Source organism: Natator depressus, chromosome 3 (assembly GCF_965152275.1).
Source record: "Natator depressus isolate rNatDep1 chromosome 3, rNatDep2.hap1, whole genome shotgun sequence".
In the NCBI taxonomy this organism is placed as follows: Eukaryota; Metazoa; Chordata; order Testudines; family Cheloniidae; genus Natator; species Natator depressus.
The window spans coordinates 131595261-131615576 of NC_134236.1; the positions used below are offsets into that span (position 1 = coordinate 131595261).

At 41.9% G+C, this 20316-nt stretch overlaps 1 protein-coding gene across 4 annotated transcripts in view; it reads left to right on the forward strand.

Moving 5' to 3' along the window:
* Positions 1-20316, forward strand: part of DISC1 (DISC1 scaffold protein) — a 357679-nt gene that overhangs the window by 61079 nt on the left and 276284 nt on the right. For all 4 annotated transcript variants that reach the window (XR_012638870.1, XM_074948838.1, XM_074948839.1 and 1 more), the window contains exon 3: positions 974-1043. Coding sequence is in view for 3 of the 4 variants with exons in the window: in XM_074948838.1 (XP_074804939.1) it covers positions 974-1043 (70 nt within the window). In the remaining variant the exon portion in view is untranslated. The remainder of the gene's footprint in view (positions 1-973; positions 1044-20316) is intronic.

Consider the following 20316-nt stretch of genomic DNA (forward strand, 5'->3'; position numbering starts at 1 on the left):
GGTCCCAGTTTTGAAGAAACTAGATCCACATGAACATTGCTCTGCAGGTCTTCCCTATGTAGCACCCTGAGGGGCATTTTGGAACAAGGCTTACAAGTCAAGGGGTATGATCAACTCACTTGAATACTGACGGGTTTCAGAGTAACAGCCGTGTTAGTGATGAAGTGAACATCCAATGAAGTGAGCTGTAGCTCACGAAAGCTTATGCTCAAATAAATTGGTTAGTCTCTAAGGTGCCACAAGTACTCCTTTTCTTTTCACTTGAATACATACGTCTCCTGACTTAGTCTCACAACTTCCTGCTAGATTAATTTTGTACCGTGGATTACATGTGGGACTGAAGATGGCCAGAAATCAGATTCACAATAATTCTGCTTTTGCACCTTTTGTATGTGCTCACTGGGAACAATTACTTTGGTTTCAGGTGTGGAACAACAGTGTGGCTCTATTAATTTAGGATAAGTGCCTGTAAACGTAAAATTATATTAAGCTTAATCAAAACTGTCAGGGTTGGGTCGGAAAACAACTCAAACCTTTTGGGGTCAGGTCAGCTCTCCTTCTGCCAGTAGGGATGGTGCTTCAGCGGTTGCGTGTCCTGCTCCTGCTGGCTGTCGCCACGTTGCTGCGCTGTGTGTACTGTGGAGTGGGTGAGCAAAGGAGTTGCAGCACCTCTCTGCAGACCACACAAGGGGTGGTGGCCATCAGGAATGGGAAAAACGGATGCTGCCACATAGACCTCACAGGAAGGAGGCAGTGGCAGCATTGGCTCAGGTTCAGGGGAAAGAGTCAATGTCAATTTAGAAAACAACTCAACCTTCATTGGGTCAGATGGGCTTTGGTCTAGTTTGGGTCCAGGTTGGGCTAAAAAATTAGACCCGAGGAAACCTCTGTTGTGTGGGTGGCGGGGAAGCACCAAAACCCACTCACGAGTACCCATTGTTGTAGTTAAACTTACGTTTTTGTATTGATACAGATAAAATCCTTAATGTTAAGGCTTCAGAGGCTTCAAGAAAAAGCAATAGAGGAAGATGACTATGATAAAGGTGAGACTTTTTCATTATTCTTTTCATACCAGTTTCAGTCTGTTTTCTTTCCCTTTTTAATTTTGTTTTACAATTGCTAAACTACTGTGGTTGGGTAATGGTGACAAAAGTTCAGTGAGCATGTGGTTGTATTATTTATTATGCAGTACAATGAAGTATAGAAATTAAAGAAAGAAGTAGGTCAGCAGCAGGTAGCAGAAGAAGCAATGCAACAGTTTATTATGTTGAGGCACCTCGCAAGGCAAGTATCCACCATCTGGATCACATACCTTTAAACAGCATGACTTAAAAATACAAAAATGAGTGAAAGACTTAAATGGAGCAAGGAGGGTACTGATTGCTGATGAAGCATAATTTTTTCTTCACCACAATTAGTCGCCACAGTGCAGCGGAGACCATAAATAGAAGAAGTGTGGTCAGCAACTTTAGAACACAAGTTGCAATAACAGCTCTTATAAATGTTAACTGTGCCAACTTGAGGGACAAGCTGAATATTCACCAAATTGAATCAAAGGATCTCAAGTAAAACAATGTAAGATTGCAGTATGCGTGGTTATTCTCGATGAGAAGACACGGCTGCTGGTGAATACTCTATATTTAAGAAATGCTTGTCAACTTAAGTGCTTTATAAATATTGTGTAATGTGTTGTATATACATGTGAGTATGTGTACATGTGTAATTAAATGAAAAAAAACTTTAACACAGGTTGCCCAGTGATAGCTCATGCCCTTCCAGAACATAGAGTTCAACATTTTGAAAATCAGGAAATACAGAGTTAAAATAAATGCTCAAGCAACCTTAACTCTGCCCCTATGAAGCTGCCAATAGCCACTGGGAATTACCTGCATCACTCCCGCTGCATTCACTGTGTAAGGCATAGCTGCATTGAATGGTGGAGGAATAAGTTGGAAGAGCTGTGATTGTGATATGAGGAGATCTGGGGATTAGTTTGATAGGCATGCTAGAGCTGTGTTTGTGATATGAGGAGGTCTGAGTCCGCCTATGTGTGCTATCAAAGGCAAGAGGTGCTTGTGTACCTTGAGCCTCCAGTATGCATAGTTTCAGTACAGAATTGTGTAGGTTGAGTCATTAGCAGGGCACTGGGGTCTTCATGCCATGGGTATTGTCAGTAGGGAGTTGGGATATGAGAACGGTCTGTGGATTTAATGCTAGAAAGGGCAAAGTATAGGTTAAGTTGATATCCTGTGTGCAGGTGTGAAGGGGCTGTAAAAGGGTATGAACTGGTTGTTAAATTTTACAGGTATTGTATTCTCTTGGGGGAGTAGGCTCAGTGTTTGAGTGTAGGGGACGTTTAGGTAATGCCTGTCCATTACTGTGAAAAGGCAGAGTAGGAGAGTGCATGTTATGGGCATTGTGGGTGTCAGGGTTCCCTCCCCACTCTGAACTTTAGGGTACAGACGTGGGGACCTGCATGAAAGACCCCCAAGTTTATTTCTACCAGCTTAGGTTAAAAACTCCACAGGCACAAATTCTCCCTTGTACCTTGGGTTTAAGTAACGCTGCCACCACCAAGTGATTTAACAGAGAACCAGGGAAAAGGACCACTTGGAGTTCCTCTTCCCCCAGCAATCCCCCCCAAGCCCTTACACCCCCTTTCCTGGGGAGGCTTGAGAATAATATCCTAACCAGTTGGTTACAAAATGATCAAAGACCCAAACTCCTGGGTCTTGGAACAATGGAAAGATCAGTCAGGTTCTTAAAAGAAGAATTTTATTTAAAGAAAAGGTAAAAAAGAATCACATCTGTAAAATGAGGATGGTAAATACTTTACAGGGTAATCAGATTCAAAACACAGAGGATTCCCCTCTAGGCAAAACTTTAAAGTTACAAAAAAAAAACCAGGATAAACCTCCCTCTAGCAAAGGGAAAATTCACAAGTTGAAAACAAAAGGTAATCTAACGCGCCTTGCCTTATTTACATACTCTTTTTTTGTAATATCAGAGACTTGTACAGGATGGTTTATAGGAGGAGGAGTTTTTTTTGACCCGATGCTTCCCTGCTTTCCCCAGAGAACACACCACAAAGCCCTCCCCCCCCCCCCCCCCGTCAAGATTTGAAAGTATCTTCTTTCCCCATTGGTCCTTTTGGTCAGGTGCCAACCAGGTTATTTGAGCTTCTTAACCCCTTACAGGTAAGGAGGAATTCTAGGCTACTCTTAGCTGTATGGTTATGACAGTGGGGTATTGCTCAAAGAGGGCAGAGTTAAGGTTGCGGGCATGTTTATCTTAACTCTGTATTGTCTGGATTTCAGAAGTTTGAGTTTGGCTGAACTTGATGTTCTGAAAGGGCGCGGGCTTTCACCCTTAACTCTGCATTAATTATGTGTTTTGCCATTTAATTTCCTGGTTTTTTAAACCAAAAGAGACATGCTTGTTGGTCAAAGTTAGAGGTCGTTAAGGCAGTTGTAGTTGTCACCTAGAATTGCAGTTGATGCACTGCTGTATCTAGTTTATAATCAAAAGACCTAGCTTTTGTATAGTGCTTTTCATCACTAGATCTCAAAGAACTTTACATTATTATCCCCATTTTACAGATGGGAAACCAAGACACACAGAGATAAAGTGACTTGCCCAGGGTCGCTAGGCAGGCCAGAGGAACAGTCCCAGTCCAGTGGTCTTTGCACTAGACACATGGTTGCTATGTGATTCCTCAGTGCTCCTCCCCCTCCTGTACATTTTGTTATTGTAGAACGGGGATAATGATCATGCTTTGAACTGTTTCCAATCTGTAGTTGCTAACGGGGCTGGTGAGAGAAATCTCATCCATCATCTGTGTCCCAAAACCATGACATTTTAATTACAAAGTTGTTCCACTAGCTTTACGCATGTGAGAGAAGATTGGTGTCTGTCGTGCCTTCCTCACCACACTGCCATACCATTCCCTGCAACACGTAGCCCTGTCTCCTGCCCTATGCTGCTACACACATGTATCATAAGCAGCAACTTAATGGAGGGCTGCACGTGTTAGGGCAGATCCTGGTGCACATATGGGGACAGAGAGTGGGGCTCAGACACCCTTGGAAAGGCAAGTCCTCCCACCCAGATTCCAGCTCTCATGGGGAGTAGGGAGAAAGGCCCAGTCCCTGCCACTCACCCCCATGTCAGCTTCCCCGTGTCCTTCCCCTACCATCAATCCCCATTTATCCTGCTCCCCTTGATGAGGCCCCAGCCCCCTTTTCCCGCTCTTGCCCTTCACTCTTCCTCTGCCAGCAAGCATTAAAGTCTAATTTTTTTTACAAAAATACTTTGATTTAATTCCCCCCACCCAACCAAACAAAACCCCAACCTCTGACAGAAACAGATTTTAGCAATATGGCATCCAGCCTTTTCCAACATTTTTCCAGCATTCTGCCCAAAGTGGGACTCAGACTGACACTGACTGGGTAAGGTTCCAAGGAATACTGCTTATCTCTTTCAACTATCCAGCTGGTGTGAAACTTTGAAGGCTAACAGTCCTGTTAACTTCTCAGTCCGTACATGCTCAATGTAATCTGTTATGTGCCTAACCGGAGAAGCAAACTTTTTGAAATAACATATTAATTTGGTTTTCCCCAAAGGGCCATGCACGCTGTTGGAGTAACGCCTGAGCGTTGGACTCCCTGGTGTGATGATCTGAACCCTGGTTTGATCTCTATGTGTGAGCAAAAAGAGGTTGCTGGAATCTGTCAATTTAAAAAAAAACAACTTTTTTTTTTCCAGTGCTGTATCTCAAAAACCTCTTGGTCAAATGGCCCCAAATGTGTATCACTAACAGACCACGGCACTTCCATGAGGCACGCCAAATTTCAAGGCAGTGAATAACCACATAGGTTTTAAAGCACTTAGAAGAGTTGAGCTTTAAACAGAAAGCTGGTCTGAACCTTAATTATAGCTGATCTTCCGCTCTGCTGTAATAAGCATAGGGTACTGTCAGGTAATTTTGTCAGTTATTTTTTTTTTCATTTTCAGGGTTTAAAGTGGGAGGGAGATACCCTCTTTACCGAAGACTACTTTTTTATGTCTCTATGAAATTGGGTCCAGAGTTGATTAAGCTATGAGCCACAGAAAATCACCATTTCCACCTGTTTAATTTATTACTCACTTTCCAATTTCTGCTGCAATTGAGGCTTACAAATGCGGCAGGGGTTCTGCAGACAACAGTTTCCTTCACTGCACAATGTGGCCTCATTTACTATCCATTCTGTGCAGTGAATGAGGGAAAGGCTTAGTGGAAAAAATATGTGATCATGTAATTGAAGTCTGTGGGTAAAATTCTCAGAACTATTCCATTTTAAAAGTTACTTAGTGACTTAGACACTTCGGAACCTAAATCTCACTGACTTTCAATCAGACTTAGGCTTTTCGGTGCCTAAGTTACTTTTGAAAATGAAATGTACTCCTAAGTCACGTAGGTGTGTTTTTCTTTTTTTTTTTTTTTTTTACTTTTACCCCATATTCAAAATGCAGACCTATGCATACTTAATTCTAGCACTTCCTAACCTGTGAGTGCTTGACCTACTTTATCTCTTTTGGGTCTTTGTTTCAGCCAATTTTTATGACTACTTTTTATCATTTTCCTAACATCTGAGCTGACTTCTCTAGTTTTCTCTTTGTGAAATGTACATTGCTCATCTCAAGGGAAAGATTCTGATTGAGAATGTATGGTGCAGCAAGAAGAATTAGAATGGTGACCTCTCTTTCTCTTTGTGTGGTGGTGTTCTTTTAGTTTTGCTTATAGAAACTACTTTGCTACTGAGAGTAGCAAAGTCATGCCTGCTGAAGAGTTAAGTTTTAAAACTTATCAAAGAGCTGATGGATTTATTTAGTGCCAACTTCTGTCTAAAATGTCTGAAATCTATTTTTTTTCATGCATATTGTTAGAAGGGATGGAGATACTGAACACCTATTACTAGAAATGTGATGTAAATATGTAAATAGGTATATAGGTATGAAAGGGAGAAAAACTGAAACAATGCGTACAATGCTTTGAAAGTATACTATGTATTAATAAAAATTAAAATATATCTTTGGAATTCTGGGGTTTTCTTTGTGCATGTCTTGCACATGTCTTTGTGCATGCTTTCTTCTAGTCAAAAGCAGAACTGCCATTCAAGATGTTTTAAATAGCCTGTAATATATGCCACATAGGGTTAAACCGCTGCTGGTCCATCTAGTCTGGGGATTTTCAAAGGAAGGGGAAACTGCGGTGTAGTGCAGTTAGTCAGCTGTGCAATGCCATGTGGGCGCGCACGCGTGTGTGCGTGTGCGTGTATGCGTGAGAGAGAGAATGAAGGATGTGGGCAGGTGATCAACTTATACCTTGAAATATGAAATTTGATTACTGCCATAATTGTTATGGTTTGCATAACTGCAAATGTTATCACTCTTTTTAGGATCATTGAATCCTCTTCAGCTGCAGTAATAGACTATTGCTAAAACAACAGATTTTCAAATTTAGGGTGCTCACCGTTTAAAATTCCTCTCATCCTGCAGGAAGGGATTTTTTTTAAAAAAAGGAATACAATGGGTAGGAATCCTCTACAGTACAGGAGGGATTCTAAAGGCCTGGGACTGTAGGGTCTGTACTCTAGGCTTTAGAATCATGCAGTTTTTCTTCTGTAAATAAGACGGTATAGTGACAAACAAGGAAACATACAGTGATTGTATATGGAACAGAAAAAAGCCAATCTTTATTTTTAAAAATGAGCAGAAGTTATTTGAGGAAACAGGCACATTTAATTTAATTTTATAGAAAAAAAGATGCTAAAAAGAGACTGAAGGACCAAATAATTGCAAAATCTTGCTTTTGACACCACCTCTCTTTTCTGCTTCTCCACCCCTTTAATTACTATAGTTTTTTGACAAATTATGGAAATTAAAATGTAAATTGAATGAGATCTATGCTGCTGGGAGGTGAAGTGACTTTTCTATTCAAAAGCACTCTATTCTCCTTTGTGTTTTTATCTACTGCTCTTACCACAGACAAAAAAGTATTATATAAACATATATTGTTAATGGTGATACAAAAGGAAAGTGCTTGCCCTTGATTCCCTCTAGTGAATGTCAAGATACTTGAAAGTGGAAATTAACAGTAAACCCTAAATATTCAAAGCAGTAGATGGTGGTATAGCCATGAAATTCACATTGACTTTAATGGATGTTTGTGCAGCCACAATCCTCCACAAATTTGAAAAAATAGATGTAAATATCTTTTAGTATTATTTTCAGTAAACATAAAGGTTCTAGCACAGTGCTATCTATATAGTAGTGCCAAGCCTTTTTACATCGTGTACCTTCCCTTGTACACAGACATGTTTCCAACACAGATACTTCTCCCTGTGGTATTTTTGTCAAATGCATGTTCAGTTAGATGGATCACCCCGCTCCCTGTTTAATTTTTAATATAAAAATGTAAAATATTAGGATTTATTACACCTTTATTACCTGCTTTACAATCTATGTGGTTAAATATAATGAAATGTCTCATTTGTTTCTGTATTTACTTACAGTCTCCTCTTGATGGCCACATTACTGTATTTTTTCCAAGCAGGTATAATGCCCTGGGAATGTGATAACAGCATTTTGCCTTACATAGCATATAGTAGAAATTGGTCTGTTCTCCAAGGATCGCTTGGAGTGTTGTCATGGCTCATTATTCGTGATGGAGCTTGACAGCTCCAAGGTTAAACATGCTGCTGAAAAAAAAAAAGCAGCACATTTTTGTGTCTATGGGAGTTGGGCTTGCAAGGGTAGCAGTATAGGTTTTTTTGTTTGGCACAGTTGCATGTCTAAACATTTAAAACCCCTTTTATTTTCCTTTATAAGCTCCTGAGAGCTCCTGGACTAATTTTCATTGCCTTCAGTGGCACCAGGTGCTGGGGGCATACTGTCTGACATGAAGTTCCAGGGTCAAGTCTGCTGCTGAGCTCCACATCAGTTTGTGTAGCCAGTTGTTACTTCAAAATTAACTATATGCAAATAGTTTAAAAAATAACTAAATCTCATCCATGCAGGAATGAGAACACACAGACTTTCTACTTGGAACTGGCGGGAAATGCTGACTTACCCTGCAGAATTAGGTTCTGTTGGGAGTCTGGATTCTCCAAAGCGGGTGGTTCAACAGAATAGAACATTTATTCACAGATCCATTGTGCCAGCTTGAATGTAGAGAACATACAACATATGTCATGACAGAGTCTGTCCTACCTCTGCAAGTATAAATAGTAGGTATTTTTGTACATAGTAACCTATGAAGCCTGCAGCTATTTTAGCTTCTTCTATGAATACAGTCAATACTCATAAGTTAACAGGGCTTGATAGTATCAGCTGGTGGGCTCTCTCATTGGCCGGTGCACCAAAGAAGTCTGTCCAGCCACATTATTCCAGTTTTTTCTGTTAAGGGTGTGTCCCTAAGAGCCCCTCAGTGTAGGGTGACCAGATGTCCTGTTTTTAAAGGGACAGTCCCGTTTTTTGGGACTTTTTCTTATATAGGTGTCTATTACCCCCCACCCCATCCTGTTTTTTCACAGTTGCTATCTGGTCACCCTGCCTCAGTGCCAACTCATAGAGGGCCCTCAATACTGTAACTCATATCAGGCCAGACACACTCACTACCCCCAACGCACTGTTGTCATATGTATCTAGAAGGTATCATATAAGGTCTCATGTGTAAACTGATCACATGCTGGACCCGAAAATCATTGTGTGATGTGTGTAAGTTGTATATAGGGCCCTACCAAATTCACAGTCCATTTTGATCAATTTCACGGTCATAGGATTTTAAAAATAATACATTTCATGATTTCAGCTGTTTAAATCTGAAACTTCATGGTGTTGTAATTGTAGGGTCCTGACTCAAAATGGAGTTGTTGGGGGGAGGGTCGCAAGGTTGTTGTAGGGAGGGTTACAGTGATGCTCCCTTTACTTCTGCGCTGCTGCTGGCGGCGCTCTTTTCGAGAGACCAGTTCTATAGGAGAGAGAGAACTTCAGTGTCCCTATCCAGTCAGGCTTTCACTTTCCTGCTGAAACTAATAGCTAGGATCCCATATTGCAAACACTGAGGATGGCTTTAGTTAATTAACAGTTAGAGTGGGGCAACCAATTCATTTTATGTAGGGTGCGAAGGAGTCAGCCAGATGGTACTGACTTTGTGGCTTTCAGTCTGGACAGGATTTGAACCAGTAGTGACTTAAAGGTGAAAAGCTCCTTATCCCACTTTCAGTCCATTAATTACCTGCCTGATAGGATTATCATCATCATCATCATCATGGCAAATCCCAAAGCGATGTGGTCTCATGAGGTGGTCTAGTTGTATATTCAGTTTGTCCGTCGCTGGCAACATTGTTACGCTGCCGAAGCTTTTGGTGCCCGTGTGATTGCCTCCTGTGCAGCAACATTCGTTGGTACTTTGGAATTCACTCGTTTTCCATTTTAATAATATGTCCATACCAGAAAAGCTGCTGAACCTCAAATTGGTGCTGGTGTAGGTGGTTGCTGGGTTCATCTTAAAATCTCATTTCTGGTCTTATCCTGCCACTTCATATGTAGCAGCTAATGAAAACAGTGAGAATCTAAAACATCAATCCAGTGTTTTTTCAACCTTCCTCAGTGCATGCATTTCATTTCTGTATCATAGAGTTGGTGTAACTATGGTTCTTAGATCTTGAGCTTCATGGTGAGCTTGATGTCCTAACATCTCTCCTCAGAGGCTGTTGAAGGGCCTGGAACAGGGTAGCAGCTGTTGCTATATGAGTGTCCAAATCTTTCAAGTGTACAGTTCAGTATTCACCTGTCTGGATGGGGCATCAAGCAGGCCGCAACTGTAAAACACTTAGGCAGTGTTACAGAATCATAGAAATGTAGGGCTGGAAGGGACCTCGAGAAGTCATCAAGTCCAGCCCCTTGTGCTGCACCAGTCTTCTGGGACCTCTCCTGTCCTCCAGGGGTTCTCAAAGGTAATTGCTAACTGCTTTGAGATTGCTTCAGCTAGTTCCTTAAGTACCGTAGGATGAATTTCATCAGGCCCTGCTGACTTGAACACATCTAACTTATCTAAATATTCTTTAACCTGTTCTTTTCCTATTTTTGACGTGCATTCCTTCCCTCCAGTTGTCAGTATTAATTATGTGAGAGTATCTGGTCATTAACCTTTTTAGTAAAATCTGAAGTAAAATAGGCATTAAGCACTTCAGCTTTCTTGATGTCATCAGTGATTAGCTCTCCTTCCCCACTAAGTAGAGGATCTACACTTTTTTTTTTTTCATTTTTCTCTTGCTCTTAATGTATTTATAGAACCTCTTTTTGTTGCCTTTTATGGCCCTTGCCAAGTGTAACTCCTTTTGCGCCTTGACCTCTCTTATTTTGTCCCTACATACTTGTGCTGTCCTTTTGTACTTCTTATCAATTTGATCATGTTTCCACTTTTTGTAGGGTTCCTTTTTGATTTTCAGGTCATTGAAGAGCTCCTAATGGAGCCACATGGGCCTGTTACAATTCTTCCTAACTTTCCTTTGGACTGGAATAGACAGTGCTAGGTTATAATCTCGAAAGAGGTCTAAATGCATATGGCAGTGAGCAAAAGACTTGCAAGTAGAAGTATCAAGGCTAATTCCCCGCTCTGGCACTTCGAGTGCAGAAGGTGGGGGCCCGCAAGGATTCTAAAAATTAATACTGACCACTCCAGGCTTATATTAAACTCCCAAGGTTACAGATTTTCTCTGATCTTGGATGGGTAGATACTGCCATCACCCAAGTGCAGAACCCCTTTGAGAGCCCAGGAAGGTGCACTTGGGAATTCCTTCCTGTAGGGTACCCTCAAGCCCTTTCACCTCCCCTCCGGGGAAGAGCTGAGAAAGAAGAAATAAGGAAATCAGCTGTTGCCACTAGCTAATTAAACAACGTGCACAAACCTCTTAAGACACAAAAATCCAGTTCTGTTCTAAAAGAAAAGGTAAATTTTATTAATAAAAAAATAAGAAAGAAAATACATCTGGGAACGCAGGCTATTGCTAGATTTTAAAAGAGCAACTACAAGGATTAAGCATCAAGAATAGCTTTCTTGAGGTCTAGTTTAAAAGTTACAAGCAAAACAAAAACATCTGGCGTTAGCACAGAGGAATCCACAAGCCATAACGAAATAAAAGGGATAAACCTAATCACGTCTTTCTAGACATTACCTGATCTACTTACATATCTGGGGTTTTAAATGAGTAGTTTCTAGATACGATACTGATGATTTTTTCATACCTGGCCCAAGCTTCTTACAGCATAGCTCTGCCCTGGCCACCTCTCCCCAGGAGAACAACAACAGACAGACAAAAGGGGAGTCTTGTTTCAATTTTAAAAAAGCTTTAGCCTTCCCATTGGCTCTTTCGGCCAGATGCCCACTCACTTCCTTTTACCTTTGCATAGCAGTGAGACTTCTAACCCTTTAGAGGTAGGGCAATTAGAGAACAGCTTCTAAGAGGGATTTTATAGCTGCTGGCTGGCTGGGTGTCCATAAAAGGGAGCTACCCCACCCCCCTTCATTTATCACAAGAAGTCAATATCTATGACTGTTAAATTATTGGTTTAAGAAGAGTGAGCTGGAAAACATAATATGTTCTTGAAATTGCATTTTGACAGACACACAGGAAGGGAAACAGGCTGTCCTTAGGCATATACAGCATACATGGCTATGTAGGGCACCCGAAAATGTGCTGTCCACCCTGACCCTTCCTGCAGGCTCCCACCAACCTGGCTGCTGCAGGCTGGTGAGTCTTCCTCCCGAGGGGATCTAGTACTTAAAAGTGAAAAAGCCTTCCAGCCTGCCAGAACTAGGGTACATCTTCACTACCAACATCAAAACGCTGCCGTGTAGTTGTGACTATAAAAAAAAGCCACCCCCATGAGGGGAGTAGCTACCAGTGTTGAAACTTGCCTCGCTCAGGGGTATGTTTTTTCACACCCCCAAGTGAGATCGTTTCAGTGCTGTAAAGTCAACAAGGAGGCCAGTGGCACCTTAAAGACTAACAGATTTATTTGAGATAAGCTTTCGTGGGTAAAAACCTCACTTCTTCAGATGCATGGAGCGAAAGTTACAGATGCAGACATAAATATCAAATATTAATATTAAACATAAATAGTGCTGTAAAGTGGCAGTGTAGACAAGGCCCTATTAGCAAAACATTGAAACTGTTAAAGAGCCATTCAAGTGGTAATGAAGCCATTTAACAGGCATATACCAACCCCCAGGTATATACTGTCAGTTTCTGAATTTACTGACAAGAACAGATGTGCATTTACTGTAATATTTACTCAGAACATGTTAGTCTACAGGACCTTAGTTTAAAATTTGCTTTAAAAATATTTCATTAGTGTGTTGCTGAAGATTATAAAATCAGATCTCTAAAAAAAATCCTTGTATAGATTTTTAGATGCACAGTCTGAGTATTCATCTTTAGCCTTAAATGCTTGGATCTTCAGACGTATAGTTTTTTAAAATAAATCCTTCAAAAGACCACCCTTATCTAAAATACACATGCGAGCCCGGGCTGCCGTCAGGCATAGGGGCACCAGTTTAATAATACTGCATAGGGCCCCATAAATCCTAAGGATGGCCCTGAAGGGAAGGAAACAGGAGTAACCAAATAAATATATATGGATTTAAGGCCTGATTATCAGAGGTTCTGAGCACCCCAAATTTCAGCTGAAGTCAGAGGGAGCAGCAGATGTTCAGCACTGTTGAAAATCAGGCCCTTAAAGTTTAATGTCAACAGCAACACAATAAATAAATAAGGGCATAAAGTGCATCAATATTTATCAATCTAGGTAGATAATGATTTCCCCTTGAGTTAGTCCAGATTTGGAGTGTTGGATGCAATATGGGGTACCAAGCCTAAAGGATATTTAAGGCTAAAATGGGGGCTAGAAATACTTGAAGAAATCTTGAAGTCCTTGAGGTTGTGCATGTAAAACTGATGGCAGAATTTGCCCTGTTTTGTGTGGGTGCTGGAATGGGGAAGGGGGCATGAAGTGCGCTAGGAGGGGTGCCCAACTAATGCACTTGGTGGCACTTCACAGCCCTCACGGCATGAAGTCAACTGGTATTGAAGCATATCCAGAGTTACTGGCCCCCTGTGCACTTGCTGTGCTTGGTGGCAGATGCTGTACTGGCTGCAACTTTCTAAATTATTATTGTGGGTACATAATATCCCCAGTGCCACTGAGCCATGGTGATCTGTAATGACATCATGACTCCTGAACCTTCCACTTGGTCACTACTGTTCAGTTTCCCCCACCCCTGGAGTTCATTTTAGGTGAGTTAGGGCAGGATTTTGCGCTTGGTGTTTTAGGGCTTGTCTACATTTTAAACGCTACAGCGGCACAGCTGCGCCAGTGCAGCTGAGCCCCTGTAACGCTTCAGTGTAGACCCTACCTGTGCCGATGGGAGGGGTTATCCTGTCAGCATAAGCAATCCACCTCCCCAAAAGGCCGGTAGCTGGGTCGACATAAAAATTCTTATATTGACTTAGACCCATCTACATGAGGACCTACGTTGGTTTAATAACTCTGCTCAGGGGGTGTGGATTTTTCACACCCCTGACCAACGCAGTTAAGCTGACATAACTTTCTAGTGTAGACCAGGCCTTACTCCCTCATTTTGGAAAGCATTCATAGACGTTTTTCTTCTTCTGGATGTTAGTCTTTCCTTCTGTCCATCCGCTAATCTTAATATTAGGATTGGACTTTTAACCTGAACACCATGGACTACATGACTTTTGATCTTTTGGGACTTCCTCATGTGAGCAAGTGGATGTGGTGATAAGTTGAACAAACTGACTGGGGAGCTGCAGAATGAAATTCTAGGCTGCGTGGGGGGCTAATAGAAAACAGGAGAAGCTCGGTGATAAGGTTGTCGCAACACAAAGGACCAGATCAGTGGTTCAGGACAGGTCCAGATCAGGACCAGATCAGTGAATTCTGCATGACTTTTTTCCTAGAGTTGCAGCCTTGATGGTTATTAAATGAGCAAACTGAGTTCCATTCATACCACTCTTGATAACAGCCTCCAAAGCAAGGTAACATGGTATATTATGAACTTGGTAGAGCAACTCTTTAATTGTAGTTAAATTCCACTGTCTAGGCTTGCAAAAATAACAAGAAGAGGAATTAAATCTTACTAAACTAAATGTTGGATTCAGTGCAACCAACCTGTGAAAAAATATAAATACAATATCTAAATACTGAACAGTCCTCTCTCCAACTCTCCTCCTTATATGTATTATCGAGACTAGGATTTAAAGGCATGTGGTGAGTATATACTGGCTAGTGTGTTCTGTAAGTTTAGTAAAGACAAAACACACATGCTAAGCTGCTTGAGCGAAAGCCTACATGGGAGCCCATTCTTTAACTTGACCAGTGTAGTACCTGCACGTCTGCACTGCCTTGTCTACGCTACATTTGTAAACACACATTAGCTAACAAGTGTTTAAAATACGACTTTTAAATCTGAGTGTAGACAAGGCCATAGGAATGGTTTGGGGATGTTTTATTTCTCAGTCTTGGCTGTCATGTCACAAGATAGTCAGGTAGGGTTAGTCTTGGACTGTAGGTACATTTATTAATTATTTAATTTCCTCAGTTAAAATGTTTTCATTTCTGAGAGTAATGATAGAAAAAGGGTAGCACAGATCACTTTATATGGCAATATTCCACCTACAAAGGATGATGTAGGGCAGAGTTAATGCATTTAGATAGACTGTCCAATCTTTTAATTAAATCATGAAGTATCTTTATTCAAAAAGAAAAAATGATGAATTGGTCAATGAAAGAAAGAAAGGGGAGGCGGCGGTAGTGATTGGGTCAGAATAGTAGCTGATATCAGTGTCAGGTTCATTTCAGGTTTTATATTTTTTATTATTTATTTTTGCTATTGTATGCTTTTGGGTTACCCAAGTTACTGAAATTATGACCAGCAAAAGAGTTCTATGAGAAAGTAATTCTGGGTCAGCTAAATGCTTGAGCTTTGAAGCTGCTACTGATTTGGAATTTTAAATTTATTTTCCTGTTGGGAGGTATAAATTTGACTTGTGAAATAAAGTTATGGCTTTCTATAAACTAATTGACAGATATTATAATTACAAAATTATTTATTGGAGGATTACACTAGCTAAGTTTCTAGATGCAGTGGGCAAGAAGTTGGGAAGCTTTCGTTTGAAGTAGCAGGAAGTTGAGATGAGGGGAAAAAACATACATACAAAATAAAGTATCACTGTTGGAAAAGAAGACTATATAACCTTGAGAAACTGAACTGAAAATCTGAAAAATAAATGTGTTTAGACTTAGATTATATCCATTAGGTTGATGGATTTCTCCTTAACGCATGGAGGGAAAAGAAACTAAGACTTCAGACAATGAATCATTTTCATTTTCCTCTTCAGTATGGCTTATCCATGGTTTTTCTTATCCATGGGAAAATCAATTGGGCAACCTTTCCACATTTATAAAATAGTGCAATTTTTGAAATGAGCAACGTCATGGAGAAATGAAATATAAACCTTTAGTTTTTGTTCTTTAACAAATTCTGTTTGATCTGGCTTTTTGTCCAGGTCAGAAGAGCTTTATGCTTTTAAAGAGAAGTTTTAAAAAACACTTAGCATTTGGAAATTAATTTCTTTTATCATATCAGATGACCGTGAAATGTTCTTGTCTAACTTAGGGCATGTTTACACGTACATGCAGCATGTCTGGTGAAGACACTCTATGCTGATGAGAGAGACCTCTGCAGGAGAAGCTCTCTTGCTGAATAGCACTGTCCACACTGGTGCTTATGTCGGTGTAACTTATGTCGCTCAGGGGGGTGGTTTATTCACACCCCTGGGCGACATAAGTTCTGCCCACATAAGCTGTACTGTAAACCTAGCCATAGCCTTAGAATTTTTCAAAATATCAACAGAAAACTTGGCTCAATATTTTAATATTTCACATTCCTAATTTTTTTCTCTATTTCACAATTCTTTTGCATTTACTCTCTGGGATTTATTGGATTTCACTATATACGGCTTATTTTTCAGACATATGGCTAAGCGACACTAACATTTTTTTTTGCAAGATTATTCAGAAGAAATAAGTTGGCTGACAGTTTAGCAGATAGTCTCTCCACAAACGTCCTTTATTCTTCTGTCTGTATTAATTGGACCTGATTCTACAATTTTCACTACATGAGTTCCTGGCTGACCCCAGAATTGGAGAACTGCAAGAGAAGTTTTATGCCACCTTGGCCCCCAACACCTGTTCAGGTCCTGCACCAAACACACTTTGGCTGAACCTGAGACATATGGCTGTTGTTGAAGATTACAACTTTAGTAGAGAAGCCCACCCCTTTCCCTGGGCTTCAGAGCCTGAGTTCCACCCGAGTCCCAACATCTAACGCTGCTATTTTTAGCGCTGTAGCACATACCCCGTGAGTCCAAGTCCGTAGACCCAGGCTCTGAGACTCACTTCCGCAAGTTTTTGGTTGCCGTGTAGACGTACCTCTCTGTCTTTTTGCTTGTTTGGATGTAAATGTGATAACTTTTGAATGCTATATCTGACCAATTTGAAAATGTCAGGGTATGTTCCAGAGACAAGGTGGATGAGGTAATATCTTTTAGTGGACCAGCTTTTGTTGGTGACAGAGACAAGCATTCGAGCCCCACAGAGCTCTTCTTCAGGTCTGGAAATCAGAGTGTCACAGCTAAATACAAGGTGGAACAGACTGTTTAGTAGAAGTAGTTAGCACATATTTCAAGAGACCATTCAAGGTGAAGTGGCTCATTAGCTCTCCAGTCACAGGAGGGAAAGGAAAAAAAACTGGGTGGGAGTGGCTTATGTATTGTTGTAATAAACTATAAATCCAGTGTCTCAGGTCAGTTCATGACTTTAGTATCTAGTATAGTTATAAATTTAAGCTTGTCTTTTGAAGGTGTTGTGTAGGTTCCCTTGTCTCTCTAGTATCCTGGGACCAACATGGCTACACCACCACTGCATACAGGGCATGTTCCAGTCACAGTGGGCAGAACCCTACTGATTTTATTGAAACCTGGAAGAGGTGAAAATAGGGGATTCACTGAGCCCCTGGAATCTGGTTAGCAGACCCAGGCATAGGTGCCAACTTCCCCTCTTTCCTGTGGGTGCTCAACCCCCTTTTGCCTCCCGCCTCCACTACACCCCTTCCATGAGGCCCTGCCCCCATTCCAACCCCTTCCCCAAAGTCCCTGCCCCCAACTCCACCCCTCCCTGCCCCTATTCCAACTCCTTCCCCAAATCTCTGCCCCAGCCCTGCCTCTTCCCCACCTCCTCCCCTGAGCGCGCCATGTTCCTGCTCCTTCCCCACCCTCCCGGAGCGTGCTAATGCTGCCTAACAGCTGTTTGGCAGCGGCCGGGCAGGAAACGCTGGGAGGTAGGCGGAGGAGTGGGGATGCGACACGCTCGGGGGGGAGGAGGTGGGGTCGGGGTGCGGTGCACCCACTAATTTTTCCCCATGGGTGTTCCAGCTGTGGAGCACCCATGGAGTCAGCGCCTATGGAACCAGGGCTTGTTTTCACGTACAGTGCAACAGCGGTGCGGCTCTGCCACTGTAACACTTAAGTGAAGATGCTACTGTGCTGACGGGAGAGTGTCTCCGGTTGGTGTACTTAACCCCCCCCCCCCCCCCGAGAAGCAGTACTACATGGGAGGTTAGGTCGGTATAACTATGTTGCTCAGAGATTTTTCACACCCCTGAGCGATATAGTTATACTGATTTAGGTCTGTAGTGTAGACCTGGCCCCAACAACTTCAACCAGGTCTGCAGTTAACTACAGTTCAAAGAACTGGTTGATATGGTAGCCATTATCACATTTCAACATCATAATACCTGCCACATCACCTCTACCTAACATCCCAATACAATTTAAAATGTGGACACTGTGAGTGACGTATCTCATAGATGGAAAGAAAATAAATAAGAATGGTCTGTGTGTGTGTGTGTGTGTGTGTAAATGGGGGCCACACGAAGTCCCTGATGATGGGGAGAATGGGGAGCGCACAGAGCCTCTGGCATAGGGGAGAATGGGGGGCAATGGTATGGGAGGAGGGAATGTGGAGGACACAGAGCCCACGGCAGGTGGCTGAATGGGGCATAGTGGGGAGGAAATATAGAGCCCCCAGCAGGGGGTGAGACCCTGGCATATGGGGAATGGGGGACACACAGAGCCCAGGGTCTGGGGAAGGGGATAAGGGACTACAAAGAGTCCCTGAAATAGAGGAGGGTGGGAGCTTGTGGTGGGGAATGAAGGGATATAAGGAGCCTCTGGTGTGTGCCTGCAGAAGCAACAAAGTGCATGGTATACTCCACTCCCCAGTTAATCAGATCTCAAATAATCATGAGACTGGCCACAAAATCATGAGATTTTATAAAAAAAGATTAAATCTTGTTATTTGGTTTGTTTGATTTCTGAACCTTCCCCTGCCCACTCCCAGTGTGTGCATGACAATTAATGTTGCCAGCTTTCAAAAATTTATAGTTAGGTGATTTTGGCCTGTGCTGCAGGAGCTCTCACGAGGTTTCAGCTGTGATTAAGACCCTATTGTACTAGGCAGCGTGTAAACACTTAGCAAGAGACGGTCCTTGCTGTGAAGAGAAATTTAGTGCTAAACATAGTGGTGGGTTAGAAGTTGGAACTGGGACTCATCTGGTATAAGAGCTATCCAACATCTGTTAGGAACAATTCTGCATCCATGCTGAACTGGACTGGGCAGGATTCAGACTGTGAAGTCTGGATGAAAGGCTCTATAACTCATTAGTGATGCTGTGAGGCACCCAGTGCCCTGTAAATGGTAATGTTACACCTTTGAAAATGAGGCTTGCTTTCGGGAGAGAGACTTTTATTAAATCAAGTTCTGATCTCTTTGCAGTTTACACAGGGAGGGTCTGGACAGGCAGGCATAATCTCTCCCAGGCTCACAGGAAATCTACCATGCCCTATTCTTAAAGAGACAGCTCACATTAACAAATAAAAATGCAACAGTAAAACAAACACAACGTATTAGCACAACATTCAAATTCATGTCTAAGTGCAAAGTTTTGCAATATAAAATAATTCCAACGAATACTCCAGGCTGCAACTTCTTGTGTCCCTGGGAGACTTGTCTACACTTGCAATTTACAGCTTTACAACTTTCTCGCTCGGGTGTGAAAAAACACCCCCCTGAGCGCAGCAAGTTTTAGTGCTGTAAAGCGCCAGTGTAGACAGTGCACCAGTGCTGATAGCTGCGCTCCCAGCACTGGTAGCTATGCCCCTCGTGGAGGTGGTTTTTTTAGAGCGCTCTGCCCCGACCACACAAGCCACGTTAAAGCACTGCCACGGCAGTGCTTTAGCATTGCCAGTGTAGACTAGCCCTAACTTTAGCATGAGCCAAAATCTTAAGATAAATTCATGAGTGGCATTGTCAACAGTGAACCGAGAAGTAGGGAGGGGAGAGTGATTCACAGGAAGGAAAAATAATTTTGTTGAGACCATACTTTTTGCCCTTGCTTTGTTTTCTGAGTGGTGAACGTGGCCCTTGTTTATCTGGGCATCGACTGAGCCAGCATGCTGTGTATTGGCTCAGATCAAAATGAAACATTAGATGTTGAATGTGTGGTCTCCAGAAGCAGTTAAAATGAATTTGGTAGTAGGCTACTTTTGTCCCACAGGTGAAATTTTTGCCACCCCTCCTGTATTTTGTACTTTGGGCCTGATTCTGGAAAGTACTGAGCACCCTCAGCTCCCAGTGAAAACAGGAGGAATTGAGAGTGGTGAGCACTTTGCACGAGTGGGTCCTTTACATGTGATGCAAGATGACTACAGGTATGACAAGAATTTAAATTGGGAGGAAAAACAAATGAGGAGGCAGGATTAAAGGCTTTTTTTTTTTTTTAAACTGTAGATACAGGATTAATTGAAGTATTCTGATGACGTGATGAAGGGGAAGAATTAGTATCCTTGAAGATGAGGTACATGGAAGGATGTTGAAAAATGAAATTCTCAGCGGTGAGATTGTGCAGGGAATCAGATCAAAGAAATTTGAATTCTCATATTTTCTTTCTCAAAGAGATCTTACAGAACCTTCAGAATTTCATGGGTGGAAAAAGAGAAGCTTTTCTGTTTGCCAGGAAGACTGGCAGTGTTGAGACTGGAAGATGCAGAGGCATCTGTGTCTGTGCCTGTTCTAGAGTGATTCAGAGAATGCAAGGGCATCTCTGGTTCATGCTCTGCCTGTCTTTTTTCT